The sequence below is a fragment of the Fomitopsis serialis genome (genome assembly GCF_022376445.1).
Source record: "Fomitopsis serialis strain Sig1Antser10 chromosome Unknown B0H18scaffold_553, whole genome shotgun sequence".
In the NCBI taxonomy this organism is placed as follows: Eukaryota; Fungi; Basidiomycota; class Agaricomycetes; order Polyporales; family Fomitopsidaceae; genus Fomitopsis; species Fomitopsis serialis.
The window spans coordinates 1-20,150 of record NW_025955513.1 but is presented as its reverse complement, the minus strand read 5'-3'; the positions used below and the strand labels follow the sequence as shown (position 1 = coordinate 20,150).

Here is a 20,150-nt window from a genome sequence, read left to right as displayed (position 1 = left end):
CGCGAATATACGCGGTGTAAACGTACGATTCAATATTCGAGTTGAACAAATATCATACACCGTCACTCGGCTTGGATGGTGCGCACAGCATCCTCAATGCGATACACATGCAGTCTTTCTGTCGCGACGACCGACAAGCAAGAGCCCGAAGATGTACTACTGACCTGCACGGGATCCTCCGGTGTCCAGCGTCTAGCTAACTCAGATTAGGCAAGGTCAACACCTACCAACACCCACAACCGTCGCAGAGAGGGGTGCAGCAGTCGTTGTGCAGGTTGCCTGCCTCGGTACTGCGATCTTGGAGAGTATCGAAGTCGAGGGAGGGCTATCACCCGACTGCGTCTTCTCCCCGGAGCTGCTGGAACAGGGAGAAACCACAGGAGCAACGACTACACCGGGCTGCGCAAGGGCTGCGCGTTATCTCCATCGCCATGTACTCTCTTCCGTCTCCAGCTTTGCTGCAACGGACGCGTGCATACGGGACGAGGTTTTTCCACCGCTTTGGAATGTGAGTGTGCAGTGTGTTTGGTGAACACTCTTCTTACGACTACGGGTGCAGCCATTGCGCGACGCATCAAATACGGCTTATCCTTGTGTCTTCCATCGTCATTACCTCCCTGCTCTTCCCCGCCATTGCCGTCTACACTTCTCCGGAAACCCATTTCTTCGCCGGCTTCACCTTGCGCGTGCTTGACTCCTTCCTGACACCGGACGATATCTCCAGCTACTTCGCGCAACACGATCTCCGACATATATGGGAAGGACACAACACGCTCAGACTGCACGATGACTCCGTCGCCCGCGCGCAGTGCGGCATGCAAAGTATTCTGCGCTCTGAGCGGCTCTTGATTGGCAGTGTATCGCAAGAGTATGGTCTGGATGCATTGGACCGCGACACACTGCTGTCAGCTCTGGCACTCGAACACAGGATTTCAACCATCTTATCTCAACATCATATCCCTTGCTTGAAGTCGTCAACTGGCTCCTGCTTTTCCCTGAGCCCTCTAGCCTTTTGGAACCATGACGAGGCTGTGCTATCGGCGGATGCTAGTATTCTCGAGACCATCAACCTATCACACAACACAACTACTTCTGGCATCCCTATGACCCCCGAGATGGTCTTCGCCGGCCGAGAGCATGACCCAAGCTTGTCCAGTGTGGATAGCGCCATGTTCTTAGCACTCACCTACTTCTTTCCGGACCGCGACTGTCTTGGCAACAACGGTCATGTCCAATGGCTACGGGTACTCAGGGAAGCAGGTGGACCCATGGGAGACCTTGTCGTTCAGGCTCAGCCGCCCAGACTCGTTGCATTGGAGGTGCGTCTGACGATCTATCGAGTAGTGAGCATTCACAGAGGGCTCCGCGTAGTACGACAGAAGTCCTACGACGAAGACTCGTTTCACCATCCTCTCGGCGTTCTGCTATGGCGCGTACCTGGTCTTCGTAGTGTATTGTGTGCAGTCCATGAGGAACATGAAGACGGTGCATTCCCGGTTCGGTCTCGCAGTCACCGGCCTTGTGGAGCTGATTGTCAGTACCATAACAAGTCTGAGTGTTTGTGCCTTAGTAGGGTTCAGGATGACTATGGTTCCATGGTAATCATTCAATTATTGATCGTCCTGGCTTTACTAAACCATCGTCTTAGGGAGCTGTTTCCAATTATTGTGATGTTCATCGGAGTCGAGAACATGTTTCACATCGTAAGTCGCGCCATGCTCTGTGGTAGTGCAGTTGACTGAGAATCGTCACAGGTTGATGCGGTCTTAAGAACCTCAGTAACGATCCCGGTCAAAGAACGCATAGCCCAGGGATTGAGTCAAGCGGGCACGTCCAACACGCTCAAAGTCGTGTCTTACAATGCGGTGCTGGGAGTCATCGCGTTCTTCTCCAGTGGTGCGATTCGCCAGTTCTGCGCATTTTCGATTGTGGTGCTAGTCGCGCACTGGTTCCTCGTGCACACCTTCTTCGTCACGGTGTTATCAATCGATATACAGCGACTCGAGGTGGGTCCACATCTCCACATACATTAGCGCCTCTAGACCCACGCGGTTTCCCTAGTTGGACGAGCTCCTCCGACAGGATACTAATCTCAACCCGACGGATAAGGGAAAACTGGCATCACCTACCTTGCCCCCGCCCAAGACCTGGAGAGAAGCATGGCTCGCTGCGAAAAACACAATACGTGGACGTCCCGGTAAGAACATCAGTCTTTTCTTGGTGAGCACGTCTCTTCGTCGCTGTTATACCCATTGCTGACTGCTTGGTGCAGCTTTTGGCCATCGCAGCTACCCTCTACTTTGCAACGACACCATCGTCCACACAGGCTAAGAGCTCTGCTGCTCTTGCGCGAAATCCTGTGCGCCAAGTTCCGAAGATGACGGCTACCGACCGAATCTCTCCTGCATACCGCATCTGGCAAACCCTGAATCCCATTGACGACACCATGGTACACATTCGTATAGAGTCACCCGCCATCCTAGTTCTTGCACCAGAAGAGGACAAGCCGGCGTCCGATGTCCGCACTCTAGCAGATGGTGAGAAGTTGTCCCGCCCTCGCGTGAACAGGCTATCACGTTGGTGGATGCGTACGGTCCGGGACGTGTGGTGGCTCTTCAAGATCATGGTCGTGCCGATCACGGCTACGACGGTCCTGCTCTATGCTCTCCTCCTGTATCTCCTCAAGAACGCGGAGTTGCTGGAGGCGCAGCGCCAGCGACCTGAACCAGACAACTCGAGCTCAGAAGAGTCGTCCGTGGAAGGGGAGATCTCGTTCGCCACGCTTCCACGGGCTTTCCCGACGGACGTGGACATGCTGGCAACCAGCAAGAACGGCAAGGTCGTCGTTATGCTCGGGCTGCAGAACGAAGTCGTCGTATGGAGAAGCATGTCGCGCACGAACATCACGGTCGACACCTCTCCTGTTGCCCTTGGGGGTGCAAGTGGGCCTTCGCAGGGCACGACCCTCACAGCCGTCGCAGTTAATGAGGCCGGTACGCTCTGTGCTGTGGGTTCGGCATCCGGCGTCATTGGTGTCTGGTCGATAGAGAGGGACCACGCCAAGTATATCACACAGCTCTCCCTCGACCCCACGTCCACTGCAGCTGTCGCACACCTCCACTTCGGCTACTTCCAATCTCGCCCACCGTCGCCCGCGCGTCCACTCACACCTACGCCTCCCGGTCCAGAAACCACTCTTTACCAACCTGTCGTCTGCCTATATAGCGCCTACGAGAACGGTACAGTTGTCAAGTGGGATGTAGCGACGACCCCTCGTGCCCGCTACGTCGCGCCTACGCGCTCTGCTACCGTCATCAAGTCTACGTTGGTACCTGTCCATGGCGATGAACGCCTCCTTGTCGGCTTTGCATTCGACGACGGGTCCTTCGAGCTGTGTGACCTCGACCGCAATGATCAACTCGTAGCCCGCGAGTGTTGGATCGCCGCTGGTAACCCCCAGGACTTCGTCAATAAAGTCGACGTTTGCGCTCTTGAGCTTGATGGTCAGCGTCACATCATCATCATCGCCGCTACACAAGCAGGCGTCGTGTCGCTCTGGGATGCTGGGTCGCGGGATTGTCTGTTCATCATGGAGGAACCCTTTGGTGACGTCAACCAGCTGCGGGTCACTCCTGTCACCCCGACGAACTGTTCAACGTGTGGGGAACTACCATGCGAGAACTTCCTGATCACGTTCTCCGTTGGTCAAGTCGTGCTTTTCTACCGGGCTTACTTGTACCTGCCAACGAGACGATGCTCGTGTCCCCGCAATCAACCACAACCTGCCCTGCGAACGAGCATGCTTGGGCATCGTTCGCGGAGCGGAAGTGCCACATCACTGGCGTCGTCCACGGGGACGACCACACCCGTGGCTTCACGCTCACGCGTGCCGTCCGTATCGTCGTCCAGCTCCGCCCTGAGTGCCTCCATGTTCCCTGTCTCCGCACACGGCGTCCATTCACGCAGGGCGTCGGAGAAGGAGGGCTCGCGTCGGACGCACGACTCGTTTTTTGTCCATTCCGACTGCGACGAGTCTGACCCGCATCCTGTAGGCCCGGTTGACATTACCCCGGCAGCCGGCTTCCTCTCTTCCCATCCCCCACATCTGTATGGCAGAGTCTTATCGTGGTGCGCGTCGCAGATACCATGTTTGAGCGGGGGAGCTGGGACGTCGCTGGGGACAAGGTCGTCGGCGTACGCCGCAAGCCACGGTCCAGCCTGCTCGCGCGGCGCATGGACGCGAAAGCTACCCTCAAGGATGAACCGCTGCAGGGTCTGAGCAGCTCTACGCTCGAGCGATGGGAGCTCTGGACGTACGACCCTGAGGAGTCGCGCCTGCACGTATCCCCGTTGAACGCACTGCGTCGTGGTCCCGAGGAGCGACTGATGGACAGGCGCCGTTCGGGCAGTTCGCATGCTGGGTTGAACCAGGACCCTCCTGTGTCGCCGAAGCGTGTATTCGTCCCGCGATTGCACTTCACTCGCGTTACGCCGTTCATAGCGACCTCGACATGTTGCCTCGCTGGCTTTGGTAACACCGTCGGTTTGTTCAACGTCAACTCGCGACCGAACGCCAGGAGACGGAGGCGGTCTTCCGGCGAGGATATCCAGAGCACCCCTTCTTGATTCCTCTCTTGTCTGCTTCTTGCTTGGAAATCTAGAGCGCGATCTGTAGCATATCTGTGACATAATTTCTTGTGTACTAGCAGTGTACGTCATGTGTATTCTGCGGCTGGTGAACTGATATCATTGTTAGGTTGGTGAACAGGTAGTGCGACTTTGCAAGTTGCGGCGGTGGGCAAGTCGTATTCGACATTTTACATTGTGAAGAATGTATGTCTGGCACACGACTCATCATGGCAGCCAAAGTCTACGCGCTCTACACTCTGAGAGGCTGGACCCATCACGATATTGCCCAATCGAACTGCCTTTCTGCAAGGTGGTCTTCCGCAATTCCAAACTATCACTGCCTTGGACCTGGTACGTGCCCTACATGAACACGGCATGATAGCATGGAACATCCATACTGTGGAATCCTTTATATAGGCACCACTTGGCCTTCAGAAGGCGGCCTAACGCATCAAATTCAGCCGATCTTTGGGTAGAGGCCGAGTAGAGCTCCCATTCATTGCCCTCCTCTCGTAGGCAAGATCATAACTGATCGGTCTGCCGTGCTCTAGACTGCATGTCTCATACTGACGAGAGTATAGAAATGGGCCGGTCAGCTGCCCATCCAGTTTTCGCCCTTCCTTGCCCTCCTTCCAGGTCACCACCGAGACTGCCGCCGGCACCTGGCCCCTTGCGAGTCGTCGCGCTGACCATAGATGAATCTCTATCTGGTGCATAATGACCCAGAACGGACGACACTCGTCTCCTCGAACGGGATAGCTCACTACCAGGTGCGAACGATGCGGAAGTCATTGCTGAGCGGCTCGGCGGTCTCGACCATCATCCGACCTGCACCGACGGTCAGCGAGAGCATCGTCGCGGAGATCGAGTGGAGGGCATGGTGCAAGGCGCCGATTGTCCGGAGCAATGCGTTCGACGGGACCATCCAGGAGCTGCCCGTGGACGAACTGCTCTACAAGTCGCCGTCTGCGAGATTCAGCGCGTGAGTGTGCTCGTTGTTGTCGGTTGACGTCTTGTTCCAGGAAACCGACCTTGTATGGGTCTTCGTGCAGCCTTCGAGATCTCTGCCACAGCAAGCGGTATTTCCTCGGGAATGACGATAAGGTGTACTGCTGGCGGGTGGTCAAGGGCATCGGTTCTGTGGTAGGTGTATCTCATCGGGGCGTTTGCTTGTGCCGAATTTCTCACCCCGTCTATAGCTCACCTGTGCGAAGACCCGAGAGGAGGTCGCGCGTTTCACAGAAGATGACGTTAAGGAAGGATACTTCCGCGGCCAGAAGAAGTGGTATCTGCAGACACACCCGTCAACACTCGACATCGACATGGTGGTGATCACGTTCATCATTATGGAGAAGAGGCGAAGGGATAAGGTGACGGATCCTCTGGCGGTGCGGGTGCTGGAGCACGACGAGGATCCCGCAGAAGGAGGCGGGATTGAGGGCTGAGAATGCGGGATTTGCGGCTTCGTTTCCTCCGGGTTTTATTGGGTTATCTTGCGGGTTCCAGGGACTGTCGTGATTTCAGGGGCTTTATAGCGTCACGCTCGGACTCATGTCGTATTTGGGATTTATCGGAACACACGCAGTATCGTGTCTTTGGGAAGTGTTGAAGTTTGTAGACATTGAGGAAGTGAGAGAGATGGAGCCGGCCTCCTGACTGTGAGGTCTTTTAATGCTGTCATGTGACCGCGACGCGACGCCGTTATCGGACGCGCCGCATGTATCCCTGGGAACTTCCTCGGCACCTCTCGTACGTCGAGGTACCTGACTGCGACCGTACTCATATACCGCGCTGTGGCAGACTCCGTCGACCTTGCCCGCCATGGTTTGGTGTCGTCTCTCCGGTCTGCTCGCTGTCGCCGCCGTCACCAGTGCCGCCCAGTTCCCACTTGTCCAGCCAAACGTGAAGGCACAAAACATCCCAGGCAGTGGCTTCGGCGCAGACCAATATGATGCTGGCTTGTTCACACCCCTAGGTGACTTCTCCACATTGTCCACCGACGAGTTCACGACTCTCGGTCATCCACTCTTCCCCAACTACAATGTGCGCATCAAGAAGTCGGACTTTTGTGATGGCACCGTCGGGTACGTGCGTCAGCCTGTGAGGTTCAAGTCTACATGACCAACACACATCCAGAACATACACAGGATACATAGACGTCCAGGCCAGGCATCTCTTCTTCTACTTCTTCGAGAGTAGGAACGACCCCGCCAAGGACGACGTCATCTTCTGGACGAATGGCGGCCCGGGATGCTCTTCTTCTCTGGGTCTTTTCATGGAGCTTGGTGCGTTTGGATGCATATCCTCTTCAGGTGTATCATGTCTGACAATTACCTCGACCAGGCCCCTGCAGGGTCACCAGCCCTGACAACTCCACATTCAACCCGTATTCTTGGAATGCAAACGCCAATATCTTCTTCGTCGACCAACCCATCGGCGTTGGCTTCTCATATGCCGAGTACGGAGAGACGGTCGTAAGTGATACCTTCTGTGTCGTCACCTTTCACACAAGATACCCCCCTAGAGCACGACTCCGGAAGCAGCGAAAGATATTGCTGCATTTGTCGCTATCTTCTTCGAGCACTTCAGCCAGTTCAAGGGACGTGCCTTCCACATGGCCGGAGAGTCATACGGTGTAAGCACCTCATGACTTGTGTATAGGATAAGTCGGCTCACAACGTACTTCTTAGGGCCGCTATATCCCTGTATTCGCCGCGGAAGTCTACGACCAAAACACAAAACTTGTCGAGGCAGGCCTTACTCCTGTTAACCTGTCCTCTGTCATGATAGGTATGTGGTCAACGTTTGCGGCACGCAATTGCTCTGATCTGCTAGTATGTATCTAGGGAATGGATGCACGGACTTCGCTACTATGGTGCCGTCTTACTACGACATGACCTGCAGCCCTGCTTCCGTCGCCCCCATAATGGACATCAGGTCTACAGGCTTGCTCCTCTTCGTATAAAATTGTGCTGATGAAGAATGCAGCTCCTGTGTGCGCATGAAGCAGGCAGTGAGTGAACGGGCCGCTCATTGGTCCCCTATGTATCGTGTTCATCGTATGATTAGGTTCCGCGCTGCCAGGAAGCCCTGCAGAAGTCCTGCGTTGACAGGTTCGATAGCATGGGCTGTGAGGCGGCGAACCTCTTCTGCGAAGCGGAGATCAGCGAGCCCTTCTTCGACACCGGTGAGATACTACTTATTGTGTAATGAAAACCATGCGGCTCATCACATTGTCGCAGGCTACAATCCCTACGATATCAGCAAGCCATGGTACGTACGCAGCACTGATCTATTGCAGTATGCCGATCTCTACCTGCAGCGATGGCCCTATCTCCGACACTCTGTGCTACCCGGTAACAAAGTGCGTCATCGTCCATCCGCATCTGCTTACCGACTTCCTAACCTATCGTCCTCAGAGCGATTGGTGCTTATCTCGACCGACCGGATGTCCGCAAGCAGATCGGCGTGGACGGGTTCGTGAGCGCGAACTTCAGCAGCTGCAGCAATGAGGTGGGCGCAGCTTTCCATGCGGCGGACGACGAGATATTCCCGACGCAGTTCTACATCGGCGCGCTCCTCGAGCGTGGCGTGCGTGCGCTCATCTACGTCGGCGCGAATGATTGGATATGCAACTGGGTGAGTGGCGTCGTCCGTGGGACATCGACTCTCTTACGAAAGTATATGTGCGCTGCAGGTTGGCAACGATCGAATGTTGTTGGACCTGGAGTGGACAGGGCAGGAGGCGTTCGTCAAGGAATCGTTGACGGAATGGACGGTTGATGGCGCTGCTGCTGGACTGACGAGGAACGTCGGACCCTTGACGTTTGCCACGATCTACGGTGCTGGGCATATGGTGCGTAATGTTGTGTAAACGTTGAAGATTGTCAAGAGTCCCTGTCTAATGCCTTTGCAGGTTCCTTACGATAAGCCCGCGGAGTCACTCGAGCTGACGAAGAGGTGGCTGGCCGGGAAAGAGCTGTGAAGTTCCGTATCGCGAAGCTCATGGAGATATTTACTGGTACAGCATGTACCTGACAAGTGCAAGGAGATGCGGTCAAAGATTGATACGCTCGGTATATCTGTCAAACGACCGGCTCTCAGGCTACTCACTTTGGCTTTCCGCATCGATGGTGCCATATCCGCAGGGAGGGCGAATGAATGAAAAAGAAAGAAAAGATAAAGACAAAGGCTTCTGCGATATGGCCTGATTTTCTTCATGGTGTCGACAGGCAGGCTCAAGCTCAAGCTCAGGCTAAGGCAGCAGACTAGGTGAAGTGCCACAGAACTCTTCAGCATCAGCGTGTGAGTGCGTATACTGTGTTACGTTGGGCAATGCTAACGTTGCCATGTGCGCACTATCACCTCCTGCAAGGTTGATTGTCTCCAAAGCGTGCCAATTACCCTCCTGCATCAGGCAGACGTGTGTACCAGGACTCGTGCAGCGAAAGTGTGTTTCAACATGCACGTCACTGTGTGGCACTGTTACCTCTGTTTCAGGCTTCTCAGCAGCGCAGATCACTTCGGGCGAAGATAGAGGATAAACACAATTCCTCGATCCTGTCGGATCACGCCTGTCGTCTGTTCTCGGCTTCACAGAGTCCATTTAGCTATCCCCGTCGAGCATCAATTATGAGACGCCGCTACTTCCTGTGAAGCTTAAACGACGATTTGGTGCCAGTCCGGACAATCATTGCTGAATAGCATGTCCTTCGTTCCAGGCTCCGCAAACGGGGCCGCTTTGCTATGCTGTTCCCTTACTACAGGGTAAAAAATTCGGAGCTGCATGGCGTTCATGAAATCATACTGCATTTGTTTGCCCATATCTATTTCTGTCTGGCAGACAGAAGCTGAGGTATGTGGGGATGATCTCGTCAGTTCCATGAGTTCTGATGAATTTGGCTCTCGTAGAGACGTGTCTGTACCTGTGGATGCGAAGCACGCCGCCAGGGTCAATACCTCTCAAAGCGGGCATCAAGACCGAATGGGATAGACCGATAAAAAGCTGGCTCCCAGCCGGCCCTTAGGCTATACCACCCACGAGTAGCGCAGAACCTATCGCCATGACTTCAGCTCCCAAAGAGTCCACTTCGGCGCAATCGTTGTTCCCCTCTGACGGGAAACCCCCGTATGTGCATCTCCGCGAAACCACCTCGACCTTCAGCAGGCCGCTAGGGAGGAACGAGCTCGGCTACGCGCTCGTGCGTGGACCGCGCGGATACGCCGATTCCTTCACCATCGTCCCCCTCGCTTGTTCGGGCGGGCACACCATCACCGACGACGAGGTCGTGCAGGCATGCGCCGCACTCCGTCTCCGCCACCCTCTCCTCGCGTCTAAGGTCGCATACAGCACCACGAAACCGCCGGAGCTCGTGTACACCTCCCCTCTCAGCAATGTCCACGCTCTTCGCGAGGCGAAGGCCCAGATCGAATTCCACGCCTTCCATGCTCAGGACGCTTCCACCGAGGCTCTCCGTGATCAGTGGTTGTACGCGAACCCCGAAGAGGCCCTCGACCTGCGTAACGGGACCTGCTCCCTCTACTGGGGCCGCGACATCGACTCGCGTTCTGGGAAGTACATCCTCGGTTTCATGACGCCGCACTTCATCACCGATGGCCGCCGCCGGCTGAACCTTGTTCGTTGCATGTTGGACTTGCTCGCTACCCCTGGTCGGGCCCAGCACGAGCTCGTCATGTACTTCGCCGGCAAGATGCCGATCGTGGAGATTCCACCTGCACTGGAAGGCCTCTGTCCTGACATGCGCGACACCGATCCAGCCGAACTCGTGAAAGCGAAAGCGGCGTTCGACGAGCTTGTCAAACTCAGAAGCAAGGTAAGCTCGAGTGGTGTTGGATGATGAACTCTACTGATTAATTGACGCCGCTAGCCGTTGTCGGGTCTTATTCCTGACGGCGTAATCGCTGAGGGCAACCTTCAACCCCGATTCATACGTCAGACCTGGTCCCCGGAAGAGACCAAGAGCATCTTGAGAGCCTGCAAGGCTCATGGCGTCACGATCACTCAGCTCGCCAATGTCGCTAGCGCCTTCGCCTGCGTGCAACGTCCCGCCGCGGCTCGTTTCAGCGGAGGCCCGAGCGACGAGGACTCCCACTACTTCGAGTTCTCCCAGGCGTTCGATGTCAACACCAAGGTGCCCCGGCTGACGAACAATGGGGAGACGGAGACAGCCATTCGCATCGTCATCTATCCCGTCGTCATGTCCGTCCCTCGAGCTGCGGTTGCCGAATCCGCGAGCCAGGATGCGATCTGGGATGCCGCGCGACAGTTCAAGGAGCGGAACGACGCCTTTGTGAAGTCGCCTTATTTCTGGCACTTCACTGGCTTTTACGGTGCGATCGCTGTCGAGAACTACATGGCTCAGATGGCTGGCAAGCCCTTCATGCCGTACATGAGCAGCATGGGCGACCTGAAGAGCGTCCTGCCGATTCGCTATCCCGTTCACCACCATCATGCCAATGGGATAGTGAACGGCGTGAACGGGTCGACGCGTCACAACGCGGAGATCCGGGTCTTGGACCAGATTTCGGCGGGGAAGATCGACCCGCAGGTGGCCAACTTCCTGATGTACACGTTCGACGACAGGTTGAACATCCAGTTCAAGTGGAATGCGGGTCGCACGAGCGATAACCTCATCAACAGCTGGTTCAGCCGTGTGGTCGAGATCATCTCACAGGTTGCCGTCGACGAAGGTGTGATTCTGTGATTGCATGTTGGTTGTGTATCTGCGACGTTCTGCGTCTTGTGCTTATATAACGCTGTACTACATATATGATGGCTTCAGTAGATCAGTGTGCCATTCCCCCTTGTAGAGTGGGTCGTCGCACAGTCGAATTTTTTGCACGTCTTCACTTGAAGGGCCATCACCAAGTGAACGTTCTTCTGAGTTCGTTCCAACAATAAGTTCTGTCTATGCACTGGGCTGCGATGTAGTATGGATGTATTAGGGTAGTGGTGAATACACTTGCTGATCTAGTAGATGGTGCGATGCGAAGGCGTGATTAGCCTCGACTCGAGGAATGCTCGGCGTCGATTACAATGCTATGAGACGAAGAGAAAGTGGAAATCGAGAAGTGGTGTGGGGCGCAGCCCGCAGGGCTGCCCGACTCAAAACGTGTGCCCGGACCTGTGGGGGCAACGGGTGAGCTGCGAGGGCGGGTGGGCCAACCGCAGCCCTGCGTATCCGTTGCCCCTGCTGGGCCGCAGGGTAGACGCGTCAAGCCAAAGGAAGGAACCATGAGTTCGTTGCCGTTGCGGCGCGTACTGCGAGAAAGGGAGTGGAGGGCGGGGAAAAGGAGAGAGGGTTGAAAGCCGGAAGCTGCGGCAGCGCTTTCAAGCTGAGGAAACGAAGTGAGTGCGAGGAGAGAGCGACGCGCGCCTAATCTCCTCCTGCGTGCGTAGACTCACTTCTACGCGACGCTCGTGCCTCGCTTCGCTCAGAGTAACATCTATGCACTGGGCTGCGATGTAGTATGGATGTATTAGGGTAGTGGTGAATACACTTGCTGATCTAGTAGATGGTGCGATGCGAAGGCGTGATTAGCCTCGACTCGAGGAATGCTCGGCGTCGATTACAATGCTATGAGACGAAGAGAAAGTGGAAATCGAGAAGTGGTGTGGGGCGCAGCCCGCAGGGCTGCCCGACTCAAAACGTGTGCCCGGACCTGTGGGGGCAACGGGTGAGCTGCGATACCCAGTCAAGAAGACGACTGCGTCGACGCGTTGCTGCGAAGCTGTTGCACCCAGTCTAGAAGTCGACGTACCTCGTCAATTCTGCTGCTCGATGTTGCTCCTGTCTAGCCGGCGCGCACCGGAGGCATGGCGTAGCGGGTCACCTCGGTGTGTACTGGCTTGTCCTGCAGATAGGGGGCCATGATGACGGCGTGCTTGCGCAGGTACAGCTTGAAACTGTCGCCGCTCCAGCGCCCGATCGACTTGACGACGTCGAAAGGAACACCCCGTAGCAGGTATTCCAAGGTCGCTCCAATGCGTAAGCCATGCCCTTTCATCGCCGGCAGCTTCTTCTGCGCCAAGATGACGTCGAGCCTCTTCAGGAAGTCGTGGCGTGTCAGCGGCCGGTGTGTGTCTCGGTACTGCCTTGCGAAGAGTGGCCCTTGCGCGGGCGGTTGGTTGACCCGCAGGTGGTTTGCGAGAGCTGCCGCTGGGTCGAGCGCCCCTATCTGTGCTGCCCAGTACACGTCTTCACCCAGCAAGGGTGCGACTTTTGTACTCGGGAGGTGAAAGACAGTGACCTTGAGGCCGTGTCTGTCTTGTTCGTAGGTGATGTCCACGGGTTTGACATGGAGGTTGGGCCTGAACGAGGTGAGTGTTTGGCCAACGAACTCACCTAGCCTTGCTGCCGTGAAGAACACCGTTGTGAGGCATGCGAATACTGCGGCATCGAGAGGTAGCGAGATGTCCAGACTTTCATGCAAGGTGAGTAGGAGCGCGAGTGTGATCGGGGCGCGTTTCGGGCGTTTCGAGGCTGGAGGGGCCAGCTTCTCCGCGCCCTTGAGGGCAGTTCGCAGCTCGGCGTCGTCCATATCCATTCTATACCGTGGAGTACATGCCAGGCGTGCACTCCTGCAACGTAATTCCGTAGTGTCGCCCGCTGTAGAGCCCCGCGCAGCCAGCGATGAAACCAAGGACGAGTGATCGACTCGCCGGGCTTCGCTGGTCCTCTGGAATGTCGCGCGAGTCGCAATAAACGTGGTAGACTAAGAGACCCGCTCCGTAGGAGTCTCGTGTGCCTTGCGTATAGGATGCGAGCAAGACATGGAGTATGCCATCGAGGTCGTTGCGTGCGAGGTCTCCGATCTTTCGCCCGGCTTTGTCGATAACAGTACGAGCTGCGTACGGTGCCCACTTCTGCAACCTGTCCCTAGCCAGACAATGGGGGCGCCGCTCCGAGGGCTTTGGTGTAAGGAGACTGGGGTAAGGCCTAGGCCTCGTGGTCTCCTTGCGCGTACTCGTCTTTCCGCCCTCATGGTCAAAGCGCCGCGTGTTCGTTCCACTCGGTACTGGTTCTAATCCGCCACTCAAGGCCTTCGTCAACTCGCCTCTGCTCCTCGGCCCGAGAGCGCTCAAGAGCTTCATCGATGCGCTTAGCGGCCGCTCTTGGGTAGCGTCCTTCGCTATGCAACCTGAGCTCGGTGGGTGTGAGTGGGGCTTCGGAGTCGATGAGGAACCTTGCGAGTTCTCGTGGTAGGGGAACAGGAGGGAGGAGGAGGGAGTGCGCTGGGTAGATGCCTCGTGAAGGGTTATCTGCGGGGTTGTTCGCACTAGGGACGTAGGCGGTGTGTACACACTCCGCATCTCCGAGCTTGTCAAGGTGCTCGAGGAGACGTTTGAAGACGCCGTTGACGGCCGCATTACGGCTTCTGCGGTTTCGCCAACCTTCCACGACCCCAATGTTGTCTCCATGGAGCCGCAAATGTCTGCTTGTGCCTCGCGCAGCTGTGATGCAGCGTGCGAGGAGCTCGAACCCCACTGCTTCTGCCCAACCAATGTCGCGCTCTCCGTCGAGAGTCTTCCAGCCTGGTATGAGCCTCCATGCACGCCAGTGGTCGCCAACCGTAATGCCGATGCCGATGCCGGAGCTGGCGTCCGAGAAAGCGGCGATGTCGACGAGAGGAGTTGGGGTGGGTATGGCTCGTCGGAGGATAGGTTGCTGTAGCGTCTGTGTCCACCATATGAGGTCAGTAGCGACAGATCGAGGGGCGGAATGCGGCACGAAAGGACGGTCACCGCAGATTCGAAGCATGGCTTCAAGACCTGTGAGATATGCTCGTCCACGGGGAACCACCAGCGAGGTGTGGAGCAATTTTCCATAGATTCCTTGTACGTCTGCGAGTGTGTGTGTCCCGCCCTTAGCATCTCGCCAATTGCCAATGGCTGTGAGATACTTCGCCTTTTTCCTCTCGGGCAGCGTGACGGTGAGCGCCTGAACATTCCACTCGAACCCTGTGAAAACCTGAGCTGCTCTGAAGTCGGAATCTTTGGTGGGCTCCCAGGGGATTCCGAGTGAGCCAGAAAGCTTGTCCACGTCGGCGAGGTTATAGCAGTATTGTTGGTCTGCTGCTGACCTTGGGGAGCGAGATGCGAGGTCGCGAAGGGGATAGCTGCAGTCCTCGTCGAACTGGTCAATGGTGCCATCCTCAAATAGCTTACCACCGTGCCACAGTCGGCCTCGAGTGTGATTGCGGCTTTCTCGTGCGAGCGCCCTGTGCCATCCAGCACGCCGACTGTTGTACTCGTCGAGATGAATGCGTAAGATCCGTACCAAGAAGTAGTCGTCCACCCATTTCGACAACGGACCCATGCCCTCTGCGCGGATGAGATCCGCACCAGCGTCGGCAAGGACGCCGTATCCACCTGCCGATGGACGCGCCCCAAATGCGAGGCACGTGTCAGCATGGTACTCGTCCTTGCCTGTGCGTACGACCCTGCTGGCCACTGACTCGGGTGTAGCGGGATTGTGCGATATGCCTCCTTGATGTCGCGAGTGGCTGCCTGAGAGCCTGGGGGAAGTCGCCAGATGAGGAGACAGATGGTGGTAAAAGTACCCATGTACACGGAAATCGGTCAGAATCAATGAAGGAATTGACGGAAGGATTAGGTAGAGTAAGGGTAGGTGAGCGAGGAAAGGAGAAATTTTGGATGAGGCGGTAATGCCCCGGTTTAGCGGGTTTTGGTATGATAGAGATGGGGGATGTTTGGAATGGTCCAAGTGCATCTGTGAGTTCGGCGGCTGAGAATGGCCCAACGTACCTGCCGCTGGCCTTCTCGTGTCGCACGATGTCCTGGAAGAGATCGTCATGAGCGAGGGTGGAGGGATGATTGGGCGGTGCTTGCGTGCGCGTGATGATCGGGAGGTCCACAACGAAGCCTTCCCGAAGCCCCTGGACGAGTTTGGGATACTTCGCGCCCAGGCCCGCCTCTTCGAGCCGCGTCTCCCACTCACTTGCCCGGTACGGGGTTCGCGGGAGGAGCCGGCTCTGCTCGAGGGCATGTCTGGGCTCCATGGGTCGGGAGACTGCAGCCCGAGCAGAGATGACGGCTGTCGTGAAGGGTGCTGGTACACCGCTTGCTTCTCTGCCAATCGTAGCAGAGCGCCCTGCCATCGTTGAGCGTGAAGTCCTTTTTGTCGCGTCTCGCCATGGTGGCGAAGGCTCCGTTCCATGTCTGCGAGGCGTCGCAGTCGTAGACGCGGTGCCTGTGACGTCCCAGGCAGATGGCGCAGGCGGACAAGACGGCTCCGCTTGCGCCGTCCGGAAAACCCGCCTTGCGGTCGCGTGGGTACGGATCGGCTGCTGCTCTAGCTGGGGCTTTTGCTGTGCGGCTGCTCGCACCATCAACCCGGCCTCGCGGGGTACTAGTTGAGCTAGTAGTGCCCTGCGTCGTGCCACTGACGATGTGCACCTATTGGTTTGGTGCGTGACCCGTGCGATTGCGTGTTGCATGTTGCGCGGTGCGTGTTGCATGGTGCGAGGTGGCGAGGTGCGTGGTGCGAGGTGCGTGGTGCGTGTTGCCAGGTGCGTGGTGCATGGTGCGAGGTGCAAGGTGCGTGGCGCGTGGTGCAAGGTGCCATAGCGTAGGGCGAGGCGTGTGATGGGCATGAGTCGTAGGATAGTTGTGGTGTCGAGCCGTGTGAGAGTGAGGGTAGCATTTCGGGACGCGGAGAAGGCGAGTATGTAGTGGTGCGTAGAGATCAGTGATCGAGACGTGAGACGTATCACGGAAGTGACATTTTGTCAGCGCTGTTCCTGTTCGATTATGTGGTGTGCACTCACGTCTCTCAATGCATCTAGCTTCTCCCGCTCTAGCCGATAAGCTCTGTCGAACGCGTCGAGGAGCAACCTGTCCGACAAGATGCCTATGTCCCACGCGCCTTGAGCTAGTGCTCGGTGCCATTTCTGCCTTTGCTCTCCTTGGTAGATCAGGATGGCTCTCTGCTTGTTCGTGTCACGCGACGAGTAGTATGGGTGCTTGTGAAGGTTTCTCCAGAACTCCAGCAACATCTTCACGCGCCTCGGGTCCCAGTTCGCGTCTTCCATCGCTCCGAGCAGGCGAGGAGTGGCTTGCCGAAACTGTTCTAAGGTGAGGTCTTGGTCGGCCGTCACGTTCTTCGTGCCTCTAGCACTCCCCGCAGGGGCCCAAGAAGGAACCCCATCATCTCCCCTGTGCACCACGAGCGCGTCTTCATCGAACTGATTGGCTGATGCGTCCGCTGTATCGAGCCCTTCATTAGTGAAGTAGTATAGCTCGACGTAGCTTCCTTTCTCCAACTTGCGGAGCGCGTACTTCGCCGGCAGGATTGACTCATCCTCCGGAGGCGGCTGCGTGGACACCGACGAGAACTTGTCCTTGTACTTCTTTCTCTCGTCCCTCCTTGCTTGCTCCTCATCCAGCCTATCTTGTGCCCTGACCTGATTGGCTGCCTCTTCTTCGGCCGCTGCTTGTTCTCTCGCGACCCGTTCCGCTGCCTCGGTCTGCACCTGCCAGCGCAACTTATCTGCATCGTTGGCTCGTGTCCAGGTGCTCTTGAGCAACGGGACGACGTTGGCTTCTGCTAGGCCAGCATCCACGTAGGACTGCCTTAATGCCGCGTGGGCCTCCAGCGCGTAGTCCGGCACCTCAAGGCCGTTCGGGTCGACTAGTAATGGTTGATCCATTTTATTAAAAGGCACGTAACGTACTCTAGAGCTAGTCTCAGAAAAGGAGAGAGGGTTGAAAGCCGGAAGCTGCGGCAGCGCTTTCAAGCTGAGGAAACGAAGTGAGTGCGAGGAGAGAGCGACGCGCGCCTAATCTCCTCCTGCGTGCGTAGACTCACTTCTACGCGACGCTCGTGCCTCGCTTCGCTCAGAGTAACATTAGTGCTTCAACTTGTCGGTGTCGGCGCGCGAGCGCTCGTTCCCGAACCGCCCGGCCCGAACCGTTGGCAGCGGCTTGGGCAGCGGGCTGCGACGCTGCGTTGTGGCTGCGCACTACAACTCTCGAAACTCATCCACTCAATCTATACAACATGCTTCTATACAGCAAAGTTCGACCGTTGTTCGCGATAGCAGCCATGGCGCGGGTCGGCGGCGGAGTACAGAACCTCCAAGCATTGACATCAGCCCCGCACGACTTGAAGTTACTCTCGAACGATGCCTTTGCAGTACTGATCCATCCAGCGTTGCCTCGGCATAGTGTGCGCATCAAGAAATCCGATTTCTGTGATAGTACAGTCACGTACGTGGTCACTATAGCCAGTGCGATCCACACCTCGAGTGCCGGGCTTGTGCTCATTCCGCTACCCTTGTAGCGCATACACGGGCTACATTGACATCGAGGCTCGCCACCTCTTCTTTTACTTCTTCGAGAGTAGAAGTGAGCCTGATGAAGACGACGTTATATTCTGGACGAATGGCGGTCCCGGAGGATCGTCCTCATCGGGCCTTCTCATGGAACTCGGTCAGTACTATTCAATCTTGTGTAAACCGCGTGCGCTGACGCGTGAAAACCGGCCGTTAGGTCCATGTAACATTGTCAACTCAAGCAGCACCGAGCATAACCCATATGGCTGGAACGATAAGGCGAACATATTCTTCATTGATCAACCCATAGGAGTTGGTTTCTCCTACGCAGACTATGGCGAAATGGTCGTACGTATAACGTTTTCCCGCACTTGATTATGCACTTGCTGATACTGTTCAGAGCACTACTGAGGAAGCTGCCGTGGACATCGCCGCATTTGTGGCCATTTTCTTCGAGCACTTCAGGAAGTTCACTGGGAAATCGTTCCACATGGCCGGAGAGTCATTCGGCGTAAGCACTGTTACATGCCCACTCACGTACTGAAGTCTCTCATAGTAGTCTCCAGGGCCGCTATCTTCCGCTCTTTGCGGCCGCGATTCTTGATCAGAACTCCCGGCTAATTGAATACGGAATCCCCCCGGTCAACTTGACATCAGTCATGATTGGTTAGTGAAGCTCTCACTGTCTGTTTATCGTTAAAAGTTGTCTAATACCTTCCGCAGGGAATGGATTAACCAACTACCTCGGGATGTTACAGTCCTACTATGACATGAAGTGCACACCAGCGTCTTTGCCTCCGGTGGAATCCATAAGGTCAGATGTTCTGCGCTCATAGAATTCATCCCTTAATCTTAACTGATGACTCACATTCGAAGTGCCTGCGTACGGATGAAGCAAGCGGTATGGAAGGAGCTGCATCACCCACATTTCGAGCCGCTGAAGGCCTGACGCTATAGCTTCCACGTTGCTATAAGACGATGAAGGAAGCTTGCTTTGACGTGCTCGATAGTATAGGATGTGAAGCGTCCTTGGCCTTTTGTGAGTCTGAACTCGGGTACGTGCCAGCAGGTTAGTGGATATGATCATTCGTGAGCACTTGGAACTCACGTCACGCATATCTGGTCGGCCATGTAGGACTCAATCCTTATGACCTCAGCAAAAAATGGTGAGCCGTTGCAGAGCTCGATCTTGCGCCGCGCCGTCTTGGTCCTGATCCCGGCGTAAACCAGCGAAGGAACGCTCATGGATACACTCTGCTATCCTATAACAAGGTATATCGCGTTACCTGCAAGCGACGGCACAACGAGAAGATACTGATGTGTTACCACCGCAGAGACATCGTTGCCTACCTCAATACACCGGATATTCGAGCCCTACTTGGCACCGACCCGACACCCGAGAACTACTCAAGTGTAAACTTCGAATTGAACGGACGATTCATGTCACATCTGGACCATATGTTTCCAACACAATATTATCTCGAAGGGCTCCTCGAGCGGGACGTCCGAGTGCTCATATATGTCGGAGTGTACGACCTCCTCTGCAACTGGGTGCGTGCCGAATTGCCAGTCGTTCGTTTGCATACCGTTGACACCACTGATCGCTATATGACTACTACAGGTTGGGAATGAACGCATGACGCTGAATATGCAATGGACCGGTCAAGCAGAGTTCATTTCCCAGCCTTTACGGGAATGGAATGTCGACGGGGCTGTCGCGGGGCTCACCAGGAGCGCGGGACCTCTGACTTTCGCAACGATATACGGGGCAGGGCATATGGTACGTCATGAATCTCATTCTTGTTCATATACAGACTCATTCGCTATGTTAGGTCCCTCATGACATGCCCAAAGAATCTTTGGAGCTCGTCAATCGTTGGATAGCTCAAGAGCCGCTATGAACTGGACAGGAATGCATTGTCAAAACGTATGTATCGAATACTCGCAAGTAGCTGGTGTACGATGTGAATCTGTGCTGACGTGAGTATTGATCAGTGTCAATGAATCGAAGCGAAACAGCATCATCTTCCGCCTGAGCTGCGATGTTTACATGGCGCATGTCCAGCCGTCAACTTACGTCGAGATAGATTCAACAGATCCTCAGGTTTGGTCACGACTTAGGCGGCTGAGCGCTAGGTACCAACTCGGACAACTGAAGTACTGACATAGTAATGAGCATGCTACTGCACCAGTGACTACTTAAT

The 20,150-nt window shown here is 55.8% G+C and overlaps 2 protein-coding genes across 2 annotated transcripts; both read right to left on the bottom strand.

Moving 5' to 3' along the window:
- Positions 1 to 15,599: 15,599 nt before the first annotated feature.
- B0H18DRAFT_1073290 (uncharacterized protein) lies at positions 15,600 to 17,058 on the bottom strand. Its single transcript, XM_048031225.1, has 2 exons — positions 16,441 to 17,058; positions 15,600 to 16,069 (listed from the first exon to the last, which is right to left on the bottom strand). The coding sequence occupies exons 1-2, from the start codon at positions 16,702 to 16,704 to the stop codon at positions 15,608 to 15,610; spliced, it is 726 nt and encodes a 241-aa protein (XP_047884413.1). The 5' UTR covers positions 16,705 to 17,058; the 3' UTR covers positions 15,600 to 15,607.
- B0H18DRAFT_817742 (uncharacterized protein) lies at positions 16,702 to 17,310 on the bottom strand (the record flags this gene model as incomplete). Its single annotated transcript, XM_048039263.1, has 1 exon — positions 16,702 to 17,310. A coding segment is annotated over one exon (609 nt), but the record flags the coding sequence as incomplete, so codon positions are not given.
- Between the last annotated feature and the right edge of the window lie 2,840 nt (positions 17,311 to 20,150).